The sequence below is a fragment of the Ovis canadensis genome, chromosome 14 (assembly GCF_042477335.2).
Source record: "Ovis canadensis isolate MfBH-ARS-UI-01 breed Bighorn chromosome 14, ARS-UI_OviCan_v2, whole genome shotgun sequence".
Classification (NCBI taxonomy): domain Eukaryota; kingdom Metazoa; phylum Chordata; class Mammalia; order Artiodactyla; family Bovidae; genus Ovis; species Ovis canadensis.
In genome coordinates, this window is record NC_091258.1 from 76,639,377 (window position 1) to 76,661,589 (window position 22,213).

Sequence of the window (22,213 nt, forward strand, 5' to 3'; positions counted from 1 at the left end):
GCAAATTGAAAACAGCCTAGGTGCCCAATAGTAGGGGATGGTTATATAAATTATAGTGCCTATCTATGTGACAGAACACGCCAGCCGCGAAGAGAGATGTTAACAGAGCCTGCCTTTGGCATAGGAGGAGAGGGCTACAAGCCACTGTGTGATTCCCATTGTGTGTGCGTAAACACACACACAGAGCTAGATAGAGATAGATATACGGATTATTTTAAAACCCTAGAAGGAAATAAGCCAAAATGTTGGCAATGGCCAGCTCAGGTAGAAGGTGGGGGTGGAGTTGCTGGTGACTTTCATTATTTGTGCTTCTCTGTATTTTCCAGAACTTTTACAATGACCACGTATTTTGCATGACACATTAAAAAACGAAAATAAACACTATATTTAGAATAACAGAGGAGCAGCACCCACCCTCCCCAAAAGACCTCAGAAAGGGACAAGAATGACCATTCATTGCAGGCCTGCTGTGGGCCAGGCCCTAAGTGTGGGCTTTCCTTTACAAGATTCCTGGCACTCCCTGGGACCCACCCCCCTCATTTTACAGAGGAGGGAACAGGCTCCTGGGGAATCCTGTCGTTTAAGGCCACACAGCTAGGGAGAGTCAGTTTGACTCTGCCCAGTCTGGCTCAATCCAAACCTGATGTCCGAATGTACAGCACTGGGCCAGTACAAGTTCGTTGTAACCACATATGGCAACCACTACCACAGACACAAGTTAGATACAGGGAAACTGAAGCCCCTGGCAGCAGGGAGAAGGGTCATTGGCAAGTGGGGACTGTAACTGAAGCCTCCCCCTCTTTAAGAGTCAGAAACCCTTGGATTTAATTATCCATTTATAGCCTCCCAGAGGGACCCTCCCAGGGCCCTGGGTTGTCTAGTTTGGGTCTGCAGGGGGTATTCTGATTCGCCCACCCCAGCCTTTGGGACTCCGAAGCAGGGTCCCAGGAGGAGGAAAAGGGAGCCCACTGTCCCTAAGGAGTTCCCGGGAAGCACCGCACCTGTGGTCCATGAGGTCACAAAGCCCCTCCGAGGAAGGCTCCTCCCCCAGGCGGGCGCGGACCACCTCTGCAGGGCCATGCCCGAGCCCTGGGGAAGCTCCACCCGCTGGAGCCGCTGAAGTCCGAGAGGCTGGGCCCAGTGGGCTGGGGCGGGGGCCGGGGCAGCCAGGCGCCGGGGTGCCGGGTCCCTGCCTCCGCGCCCCCGGGTGACCCGTTCTTTCTGCAGCCGCCATGAACCGGCTCCGGAACAGGAGGCGTCCGGAGCCACTCCGGGGCCCCCCGCAGTGGGTCCCCACTCTGGGCGAGCTGCAAAAGACCCTCCAGCAGGGGGAGCACTTGCCCCTCCGCCCGCTGCCCATGTTCGAGAGTAACTTCATCCAGGTCCCCGGCTCTCTGCGCCCCGCGGGCAGGCGGAAGAGGGGCAAGAGGGGCGGGAGATCCCCGGTTCGGACTGGCGGATTCGGCGGGCAAGAGGCAGCTGGAAGGCGTGATGGGGGTGGGAGGCTCGCTGTGGGGGAGCCAGAGGAGCGTAGAGACCCGAGTGGTCCCAGCCCCTCTCCCTGGACCCCCCAGGTGACCAATCGAGGGGCCCCGGTGTACGTGCACCACAGGACCAACCGAGTGACGATGGGCGTGGCCGCCTCCCTGCCAGGCTTGGTGCTGCCGGACATGCTGCTGATGGCCCAGCCCCCCGAGGACAGGGAGTGCTCCAACCTCGTCCTCACCAGGTGCCTCCACCCGCGCCCACGTGCCCCGCGCCGGGGGGCGCGCTCTATCGCCGCCGGCCCCCGAGCGCCCGGCGCGCGCGCTACCGCCGCCGTGTCCCCCTCCCAGGATGATCCCGCTGGACCTGGCCCACCTCTACGTCCACGACCTGTCCGCCTGGCGCCTGAAGCTGCGCCTGGTCACAGGCCGCTACTACTACCTGGAGCTGGACGCCCCCGACAGCGAGGTCGGCTTCCTGTTCGACCGCTGGATACGCCTGATCAGCCGGCTCCAGCAGCCCGCCACTTCCTGGGCCCCTAGGACCCTGCACACGCCCCCCACGGGCCTCTCCCACCTAGGGCCTCCTGCCTCCACCTGGCGCCTCCAGGTGCGGCCCTGACCCCCACAGACCCCTGGGGGCAGCTTTGGTTCTGGATTCCAGAGGGAGTCAGGACCAAACGCCGCGAAAGTATAGGAGCCCTGGGAAGGGGGCTGGGGGTCTGGACCCCCAGGTCTGAGGGAGGAGGGGCTGGGGGTCTGGACTGCGGAGGTAGGAGAGATATGGACACCAGGAGGAGACCCCCTTCCTGACTGCCCTCCCTCCCCTTCCACAGGTCCCGTCCCACCACAGACATTCAGGTGAGCTGGCTGGGGTGTCCACTAGGCCCATCCCCCAGTCTCAGCTCCTCTGCCACGTGTGGACGGAGCCCCAGCAGTCCCTCTCTTCCCCTGTCCCCTGGCTGAGCCCCTCCCTGAGTCTCCTCGGGGCCTCCGCCCACCATCCCTGGGTCCTTGACCTGACGGGTCCCTGTCTCTTTCCAGTCACGACTGCCGAGCCCACCTTTCCTTACAAGATTCTGACAGCTCAGAGACAGAAGGCCAAGGTGAGTGGGCCGCTGGGCCTGGGGAGGTGGGGGGTCGGGGAGAGCAGGGTGGGGCATGAGGGGTTGAGGGGCTGCACCTCCTGACCACCCCACCCCCTCACTACATACACACCGCCAGACCCTCAAGCGAAAATTCAAGTCTCAGGCCGTGGGCGACTCTCTGCCTCTCGTGTGGTCCCAGCTGGAGCACGTGGATGCCAGGAAGAAATCCACGGAAAAGAAGTAGGCGTGGGGCCTCACCGCCCAGCAGGGCAAGGGGGCCGGGGGTGGGTCTCGGTGCAGAAGCTGCCAGACTCACACCAAATTTCCCCTGCAGGCCCCAACCCGATCCCTCTGGCAGACCGAAGACTGAAATCCAAGTTTCTGGTGAGCACACACCCTCCTCCATGAATGGACCCCCGAAATTCTGACCTTTCTGCAGAGGGCTTAGACTGTTTTCTCCCTGCATCCCCTCCCCCAACCCCCCAGAGAAGCCCAGCATCACCATTCGGACCATCTTCAGCATCATTTCCAACACAACAGACCACATGGAGTCTTCTCCCAAGGCAGTTGTATATCCAGGGCTGGGGCGATGCTTGAGACAGCGCAGGAGGGGCAGGGGGCCTGGACCTCGGGGTCTGAGGGAGGAGGGGCCGGGGGCCTGGACCTCTGGGTCTGAGGGCGGAGGGGCTGTGGCCGGCGTCTGGGTGTCTCCAGCAGCCTGACCACCGCTCCCCTTGCGTCCCCCACCCACAGGGTTGCTCTGACTCTGTGGGTGGCACGTGCCTGGCAGGCTTACTGGAGACCCCTTTACACTGTATCTCGGAGCACAGCCCTGAAACGTCCCTTCTGGGCACATGCGACCACCTGGATATGTGCGCGTGGCAGCAGCACGTGGACAACCTGATGGACCCTGAGACCAGCACCATGTCCAGCTGCTCCATCTGCCCGGCCGCCTACACTCCCAACTTCCCCAGTTTCAACGAGAAGGCCAGGCCTCTGCCACCCACCTGGAAGCCCCTAGCTGTGCCCACTGCCCGTCATAAGGCCCCATTCATCCTTGACCAGTCCAAGAGGGTCTCAGCCATGCCTGCTCCACTGCAGATGTCCGCTGCACCCGGCCCCTCCCAGAAGGCCACAGCTTATTCTCCTGCTCCCAAAAAGGCCCCATTTCAGAAGCCCCCTCATGTACCAACCATTCCCCGAAAGGCCTCAGCTGTGCCTGGCCCATCTCAGAAACCCCGTCATGCACCAGCCATCCCCCAGAAGGCCCCAGTCATGGTTGCGCCATCTCAGAGGGCCCCAGGAACATTTGGTGTTTCCCCAAAGGCTGTTTCCCACCCTGCTCCCAACAGGAAATCTGTGTTCCTACCTGCCCCTTCCCAGAAGGGTCTGACCTCACCCACCCAACACCGCATGACACTGGGCCCTGACAGCGTCAGCATGGTGCCCTCCAGAAGCCACGGAGGGGATATGCTTGAGAAGAGGAAGCCTGAAGAGAAGCCAGAGCCGGTGAAGTTAATGGGCACCAAGGAGAAGAACGTGGTAGACACGAGAACTCAGAAAACAACTGTGGAGGTGCCTTTCACCACCACCGAGAAGAAGTCAGAGGAAGTCCTGATCCGCAGGGCCCAGGAGATCACCGTGAACGGCTTGAAGGGCAAGGGCAAGCTGGAGGACAGGGTCCATACGATGAAGGAGGAGATTGCTCTGGACATGCCAGGCTTCAAATCCAAGGAGGTGGGGCAGCAGAAGAAGTGGGTCAAGACCAAGAAACTGGCCATCCAAGAAGCCCCCCAGGAGCAGACCAGGCCCTTCTCCGTGGAAGGGCTCACCCTTGCCAAGCTGATGATCATCGCCGGCTCCAAGGACCCCACCTTGAGGTCAGGTCTGGTCGACCTGCCCTCCTGGCTCTCAGCTTCGCAGGGGTGTGACTTGTCCACGATGGGCAGAGTACTCCTCAGCCCCACCCATTTGTCCATGCTGGAGGAGACGCTGGTGGGGGTCAGGGAGCAGCCGCAGTTGGGGGTCAGGGTGGAGGAGATGCCCCAGGACTCAAAGGGACCTTCCAACGTGTCCTCTCGCCCCAGGCGTGCGGCCAGCAGCCCCAAGATGAATGTTGCCTCTCAGACTCCCATCCCTCTGCCCTCCACGAGATGGGAGGACATACCCGAGTCGCCCACCTCGCTGACCCCCATCTCAAAGATGGAGGCCAGGGTCTCCCAGCAGCCCAGGAGAGTGTCTCAAGAGCCTGAGAGGGGGCCAGACCAGGGCCCTGTGGCGACAGTGGGGTCGAACCTGGAGATCCTCCTGCCCACCCTCTTGGAAATCGGGAGTATGGAGGATGAGGCCTCCAAGGTGGAGAAGATAAAGGACGAGCTGGGCGCCTTTGCTCCTTCGCCCAGGTATTTGGCGGTGGTCATGATCCTCTCTGCCTGGTGTCCACAAGGAGGCAGGGGGTTCACTCCCTCTTTCCTAACTTCCCTCTGGGCTCTCAGCATAGAGTGAGCGTCGACCAGGCACCAGGCATCATTCTATGCACTAGGGACGTGGCACTGAGCAATTCGGGGAGGGGGTTGCTCCTGGCATCTTTGGGGTGGAGCCCAGGGATGCCCCTCAACGTCCCACAGTGTAAGGGATGGTGCCCCACAAGATCGCAGTAGTGCTGAGGTTGGCAACTCTGACAACAGAATCCATATCAACCGTATTGTACGGTAGAAGGCGGGAGGGCTCTGGGCACACCGCAGGGTAGGGAGAATTAGGTGTGGGGGTAGGCAGGTTCCGGGACCGGGTTGAGTTGGTCCAGAAGGGCCTCGGTGATCTGGTGTCATCTGTGTGAAGATCTCAAGGAGGGAGGTGAGGAAGCTGTGCGGACATCTGGGGAAATCCGTTCCCTTCAGAAAGAACAGCCGCGGTAAAGTCCCTGAGGCAGGAGAGCACGTGATGTGCTGGGCTGACATGGAGCTCCGGGACGGCCCGGAGTGGGAATCGTGGTTACGCAGGGCCTTGCAGGCCACCTGAAGTGGTGCGGGTTCGCTGCTGAGTGGCCCTGGAGGGTTTTGAGCAGGATGGCTGGAACTTACGTATATTAGAAAGGATGCTCCCTGGCTGAAGGGTGGAGAGGTGGAGGTGGACGGGGGGACGCCGGGAGAGGAGTGGGCCAGGCCGTTCCCATGGTGACGGAGGCACAAGGTGATGGTGGCTTGGACCAGAGGGGCGGGGACAGGAGTATGGAGGAGTGGGGCTCTGTAGATGCTCTGATGGTTGAACCCATGGGCCAGCTCATGGGCTGTGCATGTTTGATACGGCACCGAGGGTGACCTTGAGGTTTGGGATCCAGAAGGTGTGGCAGCGGAGGCTGTGGGTGCAGCAGGTGTCAGGGAGAAGACTGGGAATTCCGTCCTGGACATCTCACCTCTGAGATGTCAGGTGAGGATGTGGGGTAAGCTGCTGGACACAAGTCTAGAATGATGTGGAGACTCGCCCGCACGTGGACAGCTTCTGCAAGCTATAAGCCTGGGAGGTCACCAGGGAGCGAGGGCAGGCGGAGACAGGGTCCACTGTGTTTAGGGAAAGGGGAAACACGGTCAGAGAGGGTGAGCATGGAAAAGCATCCTGAACCCACCAAGTGAAGAAAATGACCAGGAACATCATGGGAGCAGCCGTGTCGAATGCTGCAAGCAGGTGAAGGAAGACGGGGGGTCGGGGGGCAGACAGAACCTCTGGATTTAACAGCAAGGAGGGGAAGAGGGAGGACCTGAATGGGGCAGGCTCAGGCGAGCACGGGGCAGGATCAGTGAGCTGCAACTCCTGAAAACGTGGCTGAGTGAAAGGAGCCAGACACACAAGGCCACGTTGTGTACGATGTGGTTTGCATGAAACGTCCAGATGAGGCAAATCCCAAGAGACAGGAAACAGATTGGTGGCTGCCTGCCGGGAGCTGCAAGGGATGGGAGGGGTGGGGAGCAACTGCCTCAAGGATTCGAGGTTTCCTTCTGGGGTGATGAAAACGTCCTGGAAACTATGTGGTTGCACAACATTATGAGTGCAATTTAATGCCACTAAGTTGCACACTTTCAAATCATTACAATGGTAATTTTTGCAGGTTGTGTATTTCCCCAGTAGTTACACACACACATACACACACGTAAAGGGGAATGGGAGAGGAAGGGTTCACCAGCTCTTTCCAAGAAATTCGCTGGAAGGGAAGGAGGAACCTGAAGAGGAAGCTGGTTTGGGATGTGGGACATGAGAGGACTTCTTGAGAAAAAGGAGATGTTTGTTAGTGCATTTGGATGCTGGGGTGAAGGATCCAGAGTCAGGCTTGATATAGAGGAGGCAGGAGGGAGGGAAACCTAGGAGGGACCTTGGAGGAAACATGGGTTCCAGGTCAGGCTTACCAAGCCCTGGAGCAGGAACGCCCCCCATCGGCACTCACTACTCTCTCCCCGCGGGTCCCCCAAGCCCTCTCTAGCTTTCTTTCTCTCTCTCTCTCCAGCAGGCTGCACTCGCAGCAGTCTCAATAGTGGGATGCGAGGGACTCAACTTCAGTCGCCAGTGTCCAGAGGAGCCTACCGGGGCCGGGTAGCCCCTGAGCCCTGTAGGTCCGCCTGACGCCTGACACCTGGCCCTGGCGTCCAGGAGCCCGTCCCTTACCCTGGCTCTTTCCTCTTCCTCACAGGCCCCCAGGTGCTGTGCACCTCTACTGTAAGAAGCAGGGTGCTGAAAAGGCCGGGCGGGGGCGGGGTGCTTCTTGTCGGGTAGAGACCAGAGCTATCTATACGTTTATATAGGGGACGGGACGGGGCGGGAGCCGAGGCCCGGGAGAGCCCGCGTGGTGCCCCAGCTTCGCAGAGATTAAAAGCCCGAGTCTGAGACTCGGCCTGAGTGAGTAGCGCCTGCTGCCTGTGTGCTCGCGTCGGCCCCGAGAGGGGGCGGCGGGCGGCGGAGGCGGGGGTCGTCCGCACCGACCCTAGCCCGGCGTCCTGCAACGTTTCCTGCAGCGCAGCGGCTCCCATTGGCTGGGGCTCCGGGGGGCCCAGCCAATCGGGCCCGAGGGGTAGTGCTTTCTGGGCTGGGACCCCCTGAGACTCCGCAGCAAGGGCCACCCCCGACGGAACCACAGGCACGGCTGACCCAGCGACCAGCCGACGTCTGCTGAGCGCCGGACAGGTGGGAACGGGGGCTGGGCTTCGGGGCGAGCGTCAGGAGCCGGGCGGAGCGAGGGGCGCTGGTCGGCCCCACGGAACCCACTCCTCCCCACAGCGCCGCCTTCGCCGATGCTGGGTGCTGAGTGCCCAAAGCCCTGCAAGGGGAAATGGCCAACGCCGCCTTTCGACCCGCGCTTCCCCAACCAGAACCAGACCCGCAACTGCTACCAGAACTTCCTGGGTAAGACCTCGCGGGCCAGGTCAGGGGCGGCGGGTGAGAGAAGGTGCGAGGCGGGGAGGGGCGCGCCCCGCACGAGGACGCGGAGACCGTTGGGGTGGAGACGGAGCCGGCGACGGTCGGAGGGGCGGGGCCTCTTTGAAGGGGGCGTGGCGTTATTTAGAGGGGCCGGAATCGTTCCTGGAGGGGCGGGGCGATGGAGGAGCGGGGCCTCCAGGTTGGGCTGGGACTGAATCTCGGAGGGGGGAGGGGCCTACCAGGTAGGGGCGGGGCCTTATTTAATGGGGGCGGGATCGTTCCGTGGAAGGCGGGGGTCGAGGGAGGAGCGGAGCCTTGCCTGGAAGAGGAAGGTCCGAGTCGTGAAGGGGTCGGGGTTATGGGAGGTGGGCGGGGCCTTGGAGGGCGGAGCGGGGCCCTCCAGGTTGGGCTGGGATTGAATCTCGGAAGGGGCGGGGCCGATCTTGGAGGCGTGTGACAGAGTCCTGGAAGGGAGGGAAGAGAGGATAGGCGGGGCCTTGAGGGAAGGAGGCGGGGCTGGCCCTCTCGGAGGGCGTGGCTACGAGGGGCGGGCGGGGAGAGTGCCGGCCCGGCGGGGGCGGGGCCTCCCGTGGGGGCGGGACTACCCACCTGCTCGCCCCGCCCCGCCCCCTTCGGCAGACTACCATCGCTGCATGAAGACCATGAACCGCCGCGGGAAGAGCACACAGCCCTGCGAGTACTACTTCCGCGTGTACCACTCGCTGTGCCCCATCAGCTGGGTGAGCGGACAGAGGGCCGCACGGACGGGCCGGGCGAGGGTGGATGGGTCTGCTGAGTTAGGACGGCGCCCACTCCCCTCTTCCCCACCCCCAGGTGCAGCGCTGGAAAGAGCAGATCAAGGACGGGACTTTCGCTGGGAAAATCTAACGGTCTGAACTCGGCTTCTCCTCCGAAGAATCAGCCCCAGTGACATTCCCCGCCCCATCCTCTCATCTCCCGGAAAATGGGCCCCACCGCCCCAAACCTCACCCCGCTCCGTCCCGTCTTTAAGCCTCAAATAAAGCGGTGTTACTGTTGGTATTTCTCTTTAATGTCTTGTCGGTAAGGTGAGGTAAGGTGAGGGAGCATCGAGAGGCCCTTCCGGTACCCTGCCGCCGACACTACTGGTTCCAGGCGTGGGAGGGGTGAGGGAGCTCCTCCTGTCCCCTCCCCAGCTTCCACCCACCTCACCCCCGCTCCAGCAGGGTCTGCCTTGGCTCTCTGAGTCCCAGCACTCGTCCGCTAGGATTGCTCCAGGGTCGTCCTGCCTCTCAGTCCCCCACTTGTCACTCAAGTCCCTCAGGGTCCTCTTCCCTTCCTGGGCCACCAGTCCCACCCCCTCCATCCCATCTCAGGTACAGAGGAGCAATGTTTATACCGTCCAGCACTGACTCCGTCTCTCCCTCCCTGCTCCAGACCATTCCTGGCTCTCCACCTTTCCCTCACCCCCATCCTCTTTGACTCCCCTCCCCTCCCGGTACATCCCGGAACCCACCACTGAGCCTCTCCCAACAGGGTGCCCCGCCTGGTCCCCTCGGTCTTTTCAGCACCTGTCCATGGCCAGGAGCAGCCCTCTCTGCTCAAACATGTCACTTCGGTTTCTCCTGCCAACCCCTCCCTGTGAGCACCTCCAAGACACCCGGAGCTCCAGGCTGAATTATTCTTTGCCCCTGCCCCACTCCATCTCTGAGCCTGCCTTCAGCCAAGCTCAGGCACAATGCTGAGGTTCATCCTGATTCCAGATGCCTCTCAATATGTCACCTCTCCGGCCACCTCCACCTCCACCACCACCACCATTGCCCTGAGCCAGGCTGAGTGACCCTTGACAGAACCTGGAGCCTGAGGCTTCTAGCCCGGTCCTGCCCTAGATGGACATGGGAGTGGGGGTGGGGTGGATTTGACTGTTTATTCTTGAAGCTGTCAGCCTCTTGGGGCAGCCCGGACCCCCAGACTCTGCCTGCAGTGATCTCATAGGCCCCCCATTCGACCCCAGGGTTCAAAGGTGGCTATTACTAATCATGTGATGACTTCCTGGGCACACACCCCCCTCCCCGGGCAAGCCTCCTGACCTGCATTACCTCAGTTTCTCCAGCTGTGCAGAGAGATGGTGAAAACCCCATTATCAGGAGAGGTGGGATGATGGGAGGGGCTAAGCGAGCTGGGGGAGAACACTTCCCCCCCCACCCCTCTACACTGCCCTCATCTCCCCCCTCCCCAGGGCACACCCCAACGTGCCATTTCCCACGATGGCTCCACCGAAACCTTGGCCTCAGGCTCCCGCTCTCAGACCGCAACCTGCAAGGCACCCGGGCAAATGAGGGCACAGGGTGTGGACTCAGACAGACAGACAGGCTGGAAGCTATGGCGGGGGGGGGGGGGGGGGGGCAGTGTGAGGCGTTCTCGCGACCTCCGCTGACCTGCAGACCTCTGGCCCACACAGAGGTGGCGCTGCCGCGGGGAAGAAAGCAAGCCGCGGTGCCACGCGGGCAAGCTCTGAGTCACAGCACGGACCGGAGGCCGTCTGAACTCTCGCTGAGGTCACCCAGGTAGTGCCGAGCACTACCTGACACCTGTGCGGCCGCGACCGTAGCCAGCCTCCCAACCTCCCCAGGCACCAGTTCCGCCGCAGCCCCTTCCCGTTCCCCCTTCTTCCCCTCTGGGGCCAGGATCCCGGCCCCATCCCTCCACCGCCTCTGGGACTTCTGACTCGCCCAGCCTCCTTGCTGGCCACCTCTGTCCCTTGGATGCCTGAGCCCAGGGCAGGGCCAGACCCACCTCACCTCCAGCCAGCGGACCAACGCTCTCAGGCCCCAAACTCTGGCTGTGAGCACCTCCTCCACCACGCCCGGGCCAGCTTTGCCTGGCTACATCCTGAAACCCCCAGGTCAGCCTCCCAGGACAAAGGAAATGGAGGCCTCCGGCATCTCCTGTCCCCCACCCCTCCCCCCACCTGCATCCCTGCTCCCCACCCAGCTCTCCTCCTCTCCATCCTCAACCTCTTCCAGCCTCCTCTCATCAACACCACCCTCTTCCAGTCTCTCTGCAGCTCCTGCCTCCCCTGACAGGTTCAGGATCATAGAATCAGAAAACCGTTCGCTCCGTGAGCCATCTGGGGGCTGTGCTCTGTCCACCATCCCATGAAAGCCACTGCTGAACCAAGCCCTCGGCCTCCCGTGAGCTCAGAGCCGGCCTCTCCTCTGGTACCTGCCTCTTTCCCAAAGACCTCAGAGCCTGGATGAGCTCTGAACATGGGTTCAAGTCCAGCCCTGAAGCCTGCCAGCCCCATGGCCTAAGGCCTTGTCGGTCCAGTTCTGGTGCCCAATATCACACCGGGTGGTGGGGTGACTGACTGTCAGTTGCCCTCTCGATAGGCAAGCCCAGGATGACCAAACCCATCAACAGGGCCCTGGAGTTCCTGGTGTGTGTTCAGTCGCCTCAGTCATATGCAACTCTTTGCGACCCCATGGACTGTGGCCTGCTCCTCTGCCCACGGGATTCTCCAGTTAAGAATACTGGAGTGGGTTGCTGTGCCCTCCTCCAGGGGGATCTTCCCAACCCAGCCAGGGATTGAACTCATTTCTCCTGCATTGGCAGGTGGGTGGGTCTTTACCACTAGCGCCACCTGGGAGCTCCTGGAGGCCGAGGGTAAGAGGGTCAGACAGCGCCCTCAAGGGGAGAAACGGGAGCCAGGCCCGAGTGTCCTGCCTGGCTCCCCTGCTGTCTCAGGCACAGCGTGCGGCACTTCCTGAGACTCTGGGCTTACTTCCCGTTTCTTTCAGCTCTCTCCTCCTCCTCTTCCGGCCAACCTTCCCGTTTCCTTGCTCTGGCCCCCCGGTCTATGATGGGGTTCTCAGCCTGAGCCTTGACCCTCCGGCCCTCCCCCTGGGCTCGCCCAGCCCCAGATCCACCCCGACATTCCAGGGGCTGCCGGCTCACAGGGACACCTCTCAGCTCCCTGTCGAGGCTGGGACTCCATCTGCCTGGCGGCACAAGGTGGGCTCGGTGCAGTACCAGCTCTGCAGCCTCAGGCAGACGCGCCAGCCCTCCGGGACCACCTGCAGAGGTGCGGGGCCATCCTGGCAGCGCTGCTGTGGCGGCAGACACTGGGGCGCCTGGGCCGTGATGGCGTCGGTTGTACTACCTACCTACCTCCTTCCCCATCATCTTGTCACCCTAGCCCACAGGTCTCGCAGGGGACTGGCTTTGGCCCCGAGGGGTACATTTGGCAAGGACCACAGATATTTTTGTCACCACGGAGGGGGTGCTACTGGTATCTCTGGGTGGAGGCTGGAGAGGCCAGCCCTGGTCCTGAGACACAGGACTGGCAGCTTAAGGCGGCAGCAGTGCTGAGGATGAGAGACCCGATCACTGCTTTCTCATCTCCATTGTTTTAGGGTCCAGACGCTTTTGAGGGTTGGATGAAGGCTCTCAGCCCTCTGGGCTCAGAACACACATGTGAATGTGCAGTTTCTACATGGGAAACGGGGCCCTTGGAACCTCCAGCGTCCATCCAGGCTGACTCCTGCTCAGCTGTCACATTTGTCTAGAAGGCATGGACTTCTGCTTGTTTAGAGGGACGGGTTCCTTAGTGACTGTGTCAGCCGTCTCTCTTCATCCTCCTCACTGCCACTTGCTGACTGGGAGGCCCTCTCCCTCCTTACTTTTAACCTCAGGGAGAAAGCTAACAAGGTTCAGCAGGACTCTCATGGAAAAAAAGACACTTTCTCGTTCTAAAAGGAATCAAACAGGCTACACATAAATGGTCTTTCCTGCTGGCTCAAATGGTAAAGTCTGCCTGCAAGGCAGAAGACCTGGATTCTATCCCTCAGTCAGGAAGATCCCCTGGAAAAGGGAATGGCAGCCCACTCCAGTATTCTTGCCTGGAGAATTCCAGGGACAGAGGAGCCTGATGGGCCACAGCCCATGGGGCACAAAGAGTCAGACACAATTGAGTAACTTTCATTTCAAACTTCAAACATATATGAAACAAATTTTAAAGTTAAAAAGAATAGTCACCTGCTTTGAACTGGCCACCCCATTGGCCCACCCGGGTCTTTCGACAGTTCCATCAGGCCCTCCACGTTCCTCACCAACACAGCCTGGCCTTGTCAGCCTCCAGCGTAAACTTTTCCATGGTTGTCATGGAGGAGATAAACCAGGGCCTGCAGCCCACACCTGACCCCCAACACTTGCGATATGGTCATGAGGCCTCAATGAACAAGGAAAATGTCCACAAGACACTTTGCAGGGGGTTGGTGGGGGCGCCTGGTGTTAGGAAGCACTAATTGTCAGCTGTTAGTATTTCTGTAAAAGGGGGTTGAGGGGAGAATTAAAAGGTGGTGGGAGGATTCTCTGGTGGTCCAGGGGTTAGGATTCTGGGCTTTCACTGCCGTGGCCCCAGGTTCAATCCCTGGTCAGGGAACTGAGAACAGAACTGGATCTCAAGAAAGCAGACGATTCACTGTCCTGGCCTCATGCAGCTAGGCCAACCCAGATGACACACATGAGGGACTCTGACTTCAGACAAGGGTGATCTGGCCCCACGTGACCCAGGGTGAGTCACTCTAATTGCTGGACCTCAGTTATCTCATCTGGAAAATGGGCAGACTCCCCTCCTGCATGAGATGATGGGTCTGGAAGCATTCTTCACAAGCACAGTTTGTGTGGTAGTGTGATTCTAGCCTCTGTACTTGGCCATCCTCAGAGTCCACTGTCCTTTCACCCTCCCAAGCTTCTCAGGGGCCAAAGTCTGGGCTGTCTTCTCCCAGTCTGGTCTCCCCATCAAGGTATAGGGTCTCACCCTCCCAAAGGACATCTCCTTAGAACATAAATCAAAATGAAATGCTTCCAAGAGCGCTGCTTATAACAACATTTTAATAAAATAAAATAAAAAGTTCAAGTGCTTCCAACCCCCCAACATATCCCATTCTGGTGTGGGGGAGCGGAGAGACCCCCCCACACCCCAGTAGCACCAGGGATAGCACCATGAGAAAGATGAGGTCGCACCCGGCCTCCCTGAGACCCACAGGGGTGGTGGGGACAAGCCCCTGGCCAACCCCCCTCGCCCCCCACTCAGACAGTCACAGGCTGAGAGCAAACTGACCCCTCCCCCACAGGGCAATGTCTAGGGAGGTCACCCAAGCCAGCCCCACCTCCCCCAGGCCTATGGGGCAGCCCCACCCCTATGGCTTTGCTCCCTGGGCAGGTGGTGGGCAGGGAAGGTTCCTTCAGCCCTGCAGGCCGGGCTGGGGGTGGGGGCGGGGAGGGGGCAGTAGCCAGGGCTCCCTGCCAGGGTGGGGGTGGCTCAGGGGTCAGCAGTCACAAAGGGTCAGGGGTCAGATCCCTGGGGTATCCAAGCCAACCTGCCCCCAGGTCAAAGCTGTGCTGGAGTCGAAGGTCAATTCCTTCCCAAAGGTTCAAGAGTTCCTTCTGGAGGTGGCTCCCCGAGAAGCTGGGCAGGAGGGGACCAGGAAGGACACCCTGCTCTCCGGGCCCAGGTCTCCCTGTCTAGCCCATCACGGCCCATCACTGTTGACATCCAAGTCAATGGAGCCATGGCTGACCACCAGCCGCAGGCGCTTGGGTGGGGAGAAGGGGGTGAAGGCAAGGGCCTGCTTGGGGACAGCGATGGTGCCTGGGGTCCCGGCAGGGGCAGGGTTGGCAGTGGCAGGCAGGGCTGGCGCCACGCGGCTCAGATCCACACGGACCACAGAAGGCAGCCCGTAGCGCCGGGCCCAGTGCCAGTCCTGCTGGGGGGCCCAGCAGGCACGGGGGGCCTGACCCAGGGCCACCCGGGCCTCCGCCCGCAGGCAGCAGTGGGGGCCGCAGCCTCCCCACTGGTGCAGGGAGATGCGGGCAGCTCGGAGAACAGGAGGCGGCGGGGCTCGCCGGGGCTGCAGGCGTCGGCGCCTCCGGGGACGCACCCGGAGCTGGGGCTGAGGCAGCCACTGGAGCCAGAGGGGTGAGGCATCGAGTCGGGTGCTGCAGGGCAGGGGGCGCAGAGGCTGGCAGGCGGCTGTGGAGGCCCGGGGGAGGGGAGAGGAAAGGGCAGCTGCGTGAGCAGGGCTCCTGCAAGGGCGCAGGGCTCCTGCTCAGGCTGGCCGCCTCCAAGGCTCTTCCTGGAGGGACAAGAGAGGAGGAGGGCAAAGACGGGGCAGGGGACGGGCCCGCGGACAGCGCCCACCCCGTGCTCACCGCAGAAGGGGTCCCGGCGCAGCGGGGGTGGGTGGGCACAGGACCGGGGCCCATCCAGACCTTGCTGCAACCGCCGCTTGGTCTCCCGGAGCTCGTACTTCTCCAGCGGCCGGGGTGGCAGGGTCTCCCTGGGCCGCAGTCGGAAAGCGCCCTCCCCTCGCCTGGGGGTGGGAGGGCGGTGAGGAGGGAGGGCTGGGCCCCCGCCCCCCCCAGGATGCACTTCCGGCTCCCGGCCCCCAGGCCCTTGGCCCACCTCTCGCAGGTGTAGCATTCACAGTGCTCGTTCTTCTCGCCGAAGAAGCCCTCGCCGTAGAAACAGGTCACCTCGTCCCCCGGCTCGATGTCCCGGAGCACCTTCACGCAGGCTGCGTTTCCATCTGCAGGCACAAACTGGGGGCCAGAGGCTCAGTGCCCCGCCCTGCGGGTGGCCTGGCTCCCCGCCCCCACCGCCTGGCCTGGCCTGGGCCCCTGGCCTCACCGCCTGCCCCTGGGATGGGCAGGGGCCGAGCCCTGGGACGCGCCCTGCCCAGGGCCTGCCCTCAGCGCAGGCTCCTTGATCCCCCCCTGCTTTGCCTGCTCCCGCCCTCACTGCAGGACGATGACCTAACCAGGCCTGGCAACGCGAAGGAACCGCTCCCTCCGGCCCATCCCCTGGCTCCTAGGTGGCCGGCCCGCACCGCCTGCTTCTGCCGCCTCCCCTTCTCCAGGCCCGGGCCCACCCCCAGCCCCAGTCCAGGATCACCAGCCCCCTCAATCTGGCTGCTCCTGCCTCTAGGTTCCTCCCCTGGGAGAGGCGGGACTCCCACCCACCCGCCTGTCCATCTGTCTGCTGGTCTGTTCGTCCCAGGCTGACACACACCTGGGAGTGGCCCTGGCCTCTGGCCTGCCTGACGCCAGGACAGCTGCCCGGCATCTCCCAAGCAGGCGGTGCCAGGTGTCCGCATTCCCTCCGTGCCTAAGACCCCTCTGGAGCCGGCCCCTCAGGGTCTCCCAGCCCTGGGCTACCCACCAGCCTCAGCCTGTACCCCACAGGAGCCGCCATGGGGTGACAGAGCTCACACACGAGGGGAGCCCCCGAGCCGCGGCCTCCCAGCCCTCCAGCCTGACGCCCCATCTGAGATGCCCTAGCGCGCGCCCCTTTGCCCTCAACACCTGGGAAAACTCTCCTCCTCCTCCAGCGCCTGGCTCTGACTGGTACAGCCTCGGCTCTGCATCACGAGGGGGCTGGCACCCCCCTCACCAAGCCCTGCCTCCTCTCCCTCCTACCCACTGTCTGTGCCCCAAACCCCACAGGACACTGACACTCAGCGGCCTTCACAGCTGTGCCAGCAGGCAAGTTCTCATCCTTTCCCATCTGAGAAGAGAAACCAGGGCCTGGGCGGTGCAGCCAGGACTCCAACCTCCTCACGTGGGGGGCTCTGGAGGATGGCCAAGGCCAGGGAGGCCCACACTTGCAGGGCAGACGCCCAAGGCCTTGCTGGGCGTCACCCCTCAACTCCCTCCCACGCACTCGGTCCTCCACACACACAGAACAGGGGGGCCTCTCTCTGCCTCCCAGGGCCTCCTATCAGGAGGAGCCCTGGATCTCCAGGAGGGCAGGGCTCTCTCTGACCTCACTCCCGGGGCCTCCCCCGCCTCCTGCTATCATCACAGCTGCAGGGGCTTCTGCCTGGGAGGCCGGGCAACAGGCACAGGCAGGGGCACCTCGGGTCTGCCCACCACCACCCTCCCCCTCAACCGGCCCCGCCCCCGGCCAAGGTTCGGAGGGGGGCACTGCAGCCAGCAGGTGGCAGTGTGACTGGGTCCCAGTGTGGCTCTACCAGAGGCCCCTCCTCCCTCCCAGCACGGGCAAGGACGGGTGGGAAGCTGCACGGTCAGGTAGGGAGACCCCCGACAGTTTCTAGCTCTTCACTGACCCGAAAGCTCCTCCCCACGTGCCCCTTCCTCCCCGGATGTGGGATCCCCAGGTCTCACCTTGCAGTTGGGTTTGCAGTCTGGAGCCAGTTGTGGGGGTGCAGGGGAGAGAAGAGACTCGGGTCAGAGGAGCCAGAAAACTGGGGCACGCCCCTCCGCCCCTCCGCCTGGGCCGGCCCCTAGCCCCGCCCCCACCATGGTTGATGAAGGCGGCAGGGCCGAGCCACAGCTGAGCGCTGCGCTTGCGGGTCGAGTACATGATGCTGAAGTCGTTCTCCCCAGCCCTCAGCAGCTCCTCGTCGGCCTCCCGCAGCTCCGCGATGCAGCCCACCAGCAGCTCCAGCTTCTCGTTCTTTTTCCTGCCAAGAAGCCGGCTCGCTGTGGGTCAGTGAGTACCTCCCCAGCCACCAGCACTGGGGACAGGGGCCTCTCATCCCAAGCCTCCTGTGGGAAGAACTGATGCGGGCCAGCGCGCTCCACCACCCAAATGTCTCCGAAAGTCACACTGCTGCCCTACACCCACAGATGCCTGGTGCGCATCCTCTCCTGCTTTCGGCTCCTCCGGTGCCCACTGCCTCAGCTTCCCGCGGTCCAGTCCTGCCTGGAAGACCCCCCAACCCAGGCACCCCAGGCTCTTCACTAGACCCTTCGGTCACTCTGTGGGTCTCAGCCTCGGCCTGGCTCCCAAGTACACCCTCAAAATCCCCAGGCAGGCTCAGGATGCGCAGCTGTGGTCAGCCCTGTGAGCTTGCACCACTACCACCTCCCTCCTCACTAGACTGCATGCAGAGGGCAAGGTTCCTCTTGCTTACTGTCCGGCCCTCATATCCAGCAGTGATTGCTACTTGGCGGGGGGGGAGTCTGGTGAGGATGAGAGAAAGGACAGCAGTGCACTCTTGGGCACAAGGTCAGTCCTTTCCCAGCAGCCCCGGGAAGCCTGGGTCGCTGGAGGGGGTCTCATCTCCTGAGGGCTGTGGTAGGCCAGGGGGGTCCTGGGGGCCAGGCCCTGCCTCCTTTCTCTCAACACTGACATCTACATGGCCCTGTTGCCACAGTGCTGGGTCTCCTCCACAAGAGAGGGGGGTGTCTTCACCCAGCTGTCCCTGGGGAGAGATGCCTCCTGCAAGGCCTGGGCTGCGAACCCTGCCCTCTTACCATGCACGAGTTGACACAATCTTGGCTCCATTTGTCTCCATGGAATAACGGGTACAGGGCAAGATGGTGAAGCCACTTTCAGGCAGGAAGGCGCGGAGGTAGCGATAGATCTGGGGGAGGTGAGGGGGTGGGTGGGGTGAGGAGCTGGGGCAGGGTCGTCCTTGGCCCTCTCCCTCCTGGGTTCTAGTCCTGCTCTGCCCCTGACTCACTGTGTGGTCTCAGGGGGCTCACTTCCCCTGCTGGGGCCTCAGTTTCCTCATCTGTCAAATGAAGAGGTTAGACTCCATCTCAGAGGGCCCCCCAGCGTGCCTGTCCTAGCAGTCTCTGAGCCTTGCTTTAGATGGTCCCAATGGATAGGAAGTCAGGGAGTCCTGGGGGGCTGCGCTGAGGGTCTGCCCGATAGGGCGGAGGGCCCGGGACAGGTGGGGGAGACAGAACATGAGGGCCAAGGGGAGGAAAGGGAAGGGCTCCCTCACGTGGGTCTTGAGGGCAGCCTCCTGCCGTGGGCCCCGGCTCTGGAAGTAGTGGGCCATCCAGCCTCCCAGCGTCAGGGCCCGGTACGCAGCCTCCAGGTCCCGCTGCCTCAGGAAGGCCTCCAGAGCTGAGCGCAGGTGGTGCTGTCGTCGCAGGGGGGGCACGGGGCTGGGGGAGAGGGCAGGCCTGGGTCCCAGGGCCTTGGCCTATTCCCTGCGGGCCTTCCCAGGCCCCACCCCCCCCCCCACTGGGAGCTGAGAGGAGGATGGGGCAGAGGGGTGGTGGTGGCGGGACAGGGGTCCCGGGTTCCGATATCCCTGGGTCCACCGTCCCCGGGGTCGCCTCACCTGACGTTCATCTTGTGGGTGCGGAAGCCGAGGTAGGGGTCCAGGACGAGGCTGGTGGCCAGGTCGTCGTTCTCACACAGTTCTCTGGCGGTTACTCTGTCGGGCCCCATGGTGCCCCACGCACCATGCTGCCTCTGGTGGTGGCAGCAGGGGGTGGGGAACGCGAGGCAGGGGCGCAGCGCTGGGATCCCGTGTGTATGCTTGCTCTCTGCCACTTGTGAGCCCTGTGAGCCTGGGGCAGGCCCTTTGGCCTCCTCATCTATAAAGCGGGGAGAAGCAGTACTGACTTCGCAGGGCTCTCAGTGAAGGCGAAATGCAACAAGTGCTTCTGACACTGGGGAGACCCCCCTCCCAACGATGCCAGCCACCTCTGCAGCCTCCTGAGCACAGGCATAAACCGCTTATGACAACTCCCCCGCCCCTGCCCACGCACACACATTCACAGACCCCATGCGTGCACGCAGATTCCCTAGGACTCCCATATACACGTACACACACACACACACACACACACACACACACACACACACACACACACGGGTGCGCGCGCGCTTGAAGGCACGCAAAGGTCCCTACAGACCAGGGAAGGCTGATTAATTGGCAGTCTGGGATAACCCTGAAGGCTTAGTCCTGCAGGAGGTGGGAGTCAGGGGGCCCCCAGCAGCAGCTCCTGCCCGGCCAGAACCGCTCGTTCCTCAGCCCATCCCCACTCTCCCGGCCTCGGCAGCCACCCCCCTCCCCAGCAGCCCTCGGGAGCCCTCCTCGGAAGGCTCGGGGTGAAACCTCAGGCAGCCTGGAGGAGGAGGGGTGGTGAGGGGAGGGAAAGGCGAGGAAGGCTCCAGCACCTGCTCTCTCTCCAAGGATTCCGGGGGAGGGGCGCGGAGGACAAAGCAGGGGGAGGGGGGAGAGAAAAGGAACGTGTGGAGAGGCAGAGGAGGCCCAGAAAAAACACGGGAGAAGGACGGCGATTAGCAAAACGAAAACAAGCCTCCTAACCCCGACGGCGGAGGCCTGCCAGGCACCCACACCAGGGTGCTTCGGGGAGTCGACGGGGGACTGCGAGGAAGGGGCGCTACAGCGGCTGGGAAAGGGGGCAGAGACCCCAAGGCAGAGGAAAATTAAAGAGGGGGCGCTGCGGGACGGCGCTGGGACGCAACTGAAGCTGCAGAGGGGCGAGGGGGTAAAGGCAAAATGCGGACACCACAGGGAGGGAGCCAGGGCAGGGAGAAGGCCCCGGCTGCCCGCGGGGAGGCTTGGGGACCCAGCGAGGACCCCAGGAAAAGCCAGCAGGGAAACCAGGGGTCCAGAGAAAGCATAGAAGGACCTGGAGGTGCAGGGAGGGTCCTGGGAAGGTAGAGGGGGGCGGTCCAGGGGTTCCACAACGGGGTTGGAGAAGCAAACGGGGCCAGGGGGAGTCCTGGGGCTCCAGGAAGGAACCCTGAAGAGCCGCGAGGAGCACGCCCGGGCTCTAGGGTAGGGCCTGGGTAGGCAGTGAGAACCCAGCCTAAAGGGCTGAGGTGCTGAGGAAAACTGGGGGGAGCAGACACGGGCCTGGGGAAGACCTTGGGGGAGGGGTGGTTTCCAGGGGCCTGGGCAGGCGGCGAGAGTGCAGGGGACGCGCTTGAGGGCCAAGGACGGGAGTGCAGGGGCAGAGGGCGAGCTGAGGGTCCAAGGAAGGGCCTGAAGCGCGAGGAGGAAACTAGGGGAGGAAGCACAGGGAAGGGGCTGGGCACCGAGAGCAGCCTGAGGCTCGCCAAAGGGCCAGGAGACGTGGGCGCCTGGGCACGAGGAGGGGCGGGCGGGCCAGGGGACAGACGGGGCTGGGGACGACCGGGAGCCAAGGCGGCGCGGGGCGGGGGCCGAGAAGGGGCTCAGAGGTCGGGCCCCGCGCCGCCCCTCACCCGCTTCTCCTCCTCCTCCTCCTCCTCAGGCGCCCGCGCCGCGGCTGCCACCACCTCCCACAGCCTCCTCCAGCTCTCGTCAGACCGGGTCGCCGCGCCTCCAGTTAGCCCCGCCGGGCCCACCCCGTCACGGCCACTACGGCCTCCCATTGGCCAACGTCTCCGCCACTCTTCAATTGCCTAGAAGTTTGCACCGCCCCCATTGGTCAGTCTCCGTTCTGCCCCGCCCCTATAGCCCCCCTTCGGTGCCCCTACAGAACCCCGCCACGCCCGCGCTGCCGTCAAAGCGCCGCCAACTGCACCTAGTGGCTGCCACCCCTGTCCCTCCGCTGCTGCCATGGAGACGTATCCCCGCCCACAGCCAGAAGTTGACGCTCTCATTGGCCGAAAGCGCTGTCGTTCCGGGAGAAACTCGGGTTTGGGTCGGGTTATTTGGGTACAAGAGGGAAGAGGGAGGGTTCCGTCGGCTACAGAGCCCTAGTGTGATTGGTTGGCCTTGGAACGACTCATGCTTCCATTGGCTAAGGTCTCCGCCTATTACCGTTAGGGTAACGCCCTCCCTGTTCTCTTTCTCTGGCGAAACCTTCGGCCACCAGAGGGAGAAAGCAGGAAAGCCGCGGCGGACCAGGCAGGGGGGTGAATGCGCGCGCACTTCTGTTCTTTCTTTCCATCCCCCCTACCCCCGACTCGGCTGGACCTGCGGTTGCCAAGGCGACAAAACTTTATTGACAACCCTGCCGAGTACAAAGGGCTTTTCCTTTCCTTCCCCGTTCTAGATCACCTTCTCGTCCCCCAAAAAACCCTGTTTAATTTTGAATAACCACAATAACACTCTGGGTGAATCGATCAGAAAGACGGAAGTGGGGGCTTTGGAGAAAGCCGTGACTCATGGGGCGCTCTCATGGGGCACCCCCCCCCGACGCCCCCAATAGGGATCACCCTCCTGCTACAATCCTAGAAGCGAACATAATTAGCAATTCATCATAATTACGCTCAGAATAATAAGCCCCACACTTGGAGCAGGCGGTCTTTGTTTTGTTGACTGCTAAATATTCTGTGCTCTTGGAACAATGTGCAGTATGGACTAGGTGCTTTGTTAATTTGTGCTGAAGGAATGAATGTTTGAAGCTGGTTTCTGCAAACAGCCCTTCTGTGACTGTGGAGAAATGGCTTGCTCTCTACGGGCCCGAGGCTCACGTCTATAAAATGAGAAGCCCTCTTTGAGAGATCTTCCTGAACACCCTCCCCAGGGT

At 62.4% G+C, this 22,213-nt stretch overlaps 3 protein-coding genes across 5 annotated transcripts; 2 read left to right on the forward strand and 1 right to left on the reverse strand.

Annotated features, from left to right (window-relative positions):
* Nucleotides 1-1,232: 1,232 nt before the first annotated feature.
* On the forward strand, nucleotides 1,233-7,730 carry GARIN5B (golgi associated RAB2 interactor family member 5B). Its single transcript, XM_069552482.1, has 11 exons — nucleotides 1,233-1,382; nucleotides 1,575-1,729; nucleotides 1,836-2,094; nucleotides 2,321-2,345; nucleotides 2,529-2,590; nucleotides 2,709-2,812; nucleotides 2,907-2,956; nucleotides 3,059-3,141; nucleotides 3,326-4,974; nucleotides 7,251-7,329; nucleotides 7,668-7,730. The coding sequence occupies exons 1-11, from the start codon at nucleotides 1,233-1,235 to the stop codon at nucleotides 7,728-7,730; spliced, it is 2,679 nt and encodes an 892-aa protein (XP_069408583.1).
* COX6B2 (cytochrome c oxidase subunit 6B2) lies at nucleotides 7,074-9,016 on the forward strand. Of its 2 annotated transcripts, XM_069552392.1 has the most exons (4): nucleotides 7,074-7,741; nucleotides 7,835-7,960; nucleotides 8,615-8,715; nucleotides 8,810-9,016. In XM_069552392.1, the coding sequence occupies exons 2-4, from the start codon at nucleotides 7,849-7,851 to the stop codon at nucleotides 8,861-8,863; spliced, it is 267 nt and encodes an 88-aa protein (XP_069408493.1). In that variant the 5' UTR covers nucleotides 7,074-7,741; nucleotides 7,835-7,848; the 3' UTR covers nucleotides 8,864-9,016. The 2 variants fall into 2 exon arrangements, with proteins under 2 accessions (XP_069408493.1, XP_069408494.1); XM_069552393.1 differs by having other exon boundaries at nucleotides 7,664-7,960.
* A 4,816-nt stretch (nucleotides 9,017-13,832) lies between these two features.
* KMT5C (lysine methyltransferase 5C) lies at nucleotides 13,833-21,106 on the reverse strand. 2 transcript variants are annotated; one of them, XM_069549457.1, is made up of 9 exons: nucleotides 20,961-21,106; nucleotides 19,060-19,318; nucleotides 18,715-18,880; nucleotides 18,239-18,348; nucleotides 17,279-17,442; nucleotides 17,144-17,163; nucleotides 15,423-15,559; nucleotides 15,170-15,330; nucleotides 13,833-14,990 (listed from the first exon to the last, which is right to left on the reverse strand). In XM_069549457.1, exons 2-9 carry the CDS (start codon nucleotides 19,167-19,169, stop codon nucleotides 14,491-14,493), a joined length of 1,368 nt encoding a protein of 455 aa, XP_069405558.1. In that variant the 5' UTR covers nucleotides 19,170-19,318; nucleotides 20,961-21,106; the 3' UTR covers nucleotides 13,833-14,490. The 2 variants fall into 2 exon arrangements, with proteins under 2 accessions (XP_069405558.1, XP_069405559.1); XM_069549458.1 differs by having other exon boundaries at nucleotides 15,230-15,330; nucleotides 20,961-21,072.
* Between the last annotated feature and the right edge of the window lie 1,107 nt (nucleotides 21,107-22,213).

What these genes read in the sequence shown, in the direction of transcription:
- COX6B2 (XM_069552392.1), top strand. Translation starts at nt 7,849, where the DNA reads ATGCTGGGTGCTGAGTGCCCAAAGCCCTGCAAGGGGAAATGGCCAACG. An exon ending in CTGCTACCAGAACTTCCTGG is followed by an intron (nt 7,961 to 8,614) that starts GTAAGACCTCGC and finishes CCCCTTCGGCAG; the next exon opens with ACTACCATCGCTGCATGAAG. An exon ending in CGCTGTGCCCCATCAGCTGG is followed by an intron (nt 8,716 to 8,809) that starts GTGAGCGGACAG and finishes CCCCACCCCCAG; the next exon opens with GTGCAGCGCTGGAAAGAGCA.
- GARIN5B (XM_069552482.1), top strand. Translation starts at nt 1,233, where the DNA reads ATGAACCGGCTCCGGAACAGGAGGCGTCCGGAGCCACTCCGGGGCCCC. An exon ending in TCCAACCTCGTCCTCACCAG is followed by an intron (nt 1,730 to 1,835) that starts GTGCCTCCACCC and finishes TCCCCCTCCCAG; the next exon opens with GATGATCCCGCTGGACCTGG. An exon ending in GTCCCACCACAGACATTCAG is followed by an intron (nt 2,346 to 2,528) that starts GTGAGCTGGCTG and finishes GTCTCTTTCCAG; the next exon opens with TCACGACTGCCGAGCCCACC.
- KMT5C (XM_069549457.1), bottom strand. Translation starts at nt 19,169, where the DNA reads ATGGGGCCCGACAGAGTAACCGCCAGAGAACTGTGTGAGAACGACGAC. An exon ending in TGCCGCCTTCATCAACCATG is followed by an intron (nt 17,164 to 17,278) that starts GTGGGGGCGGGG and finishes AACTGGCTCCAG; the next exon opens with ACTGCAAACCCAACTGCAAG. An exon ending in GCGCCGGGACCCCTTCTGCG is followed by an intron (nt 14,991 to 15,169) that starts GTGAGCACGGGG and finishes GGGCCTCCACAG; the next exon opens with CCGCCTGCCAGCCTCTGCGC.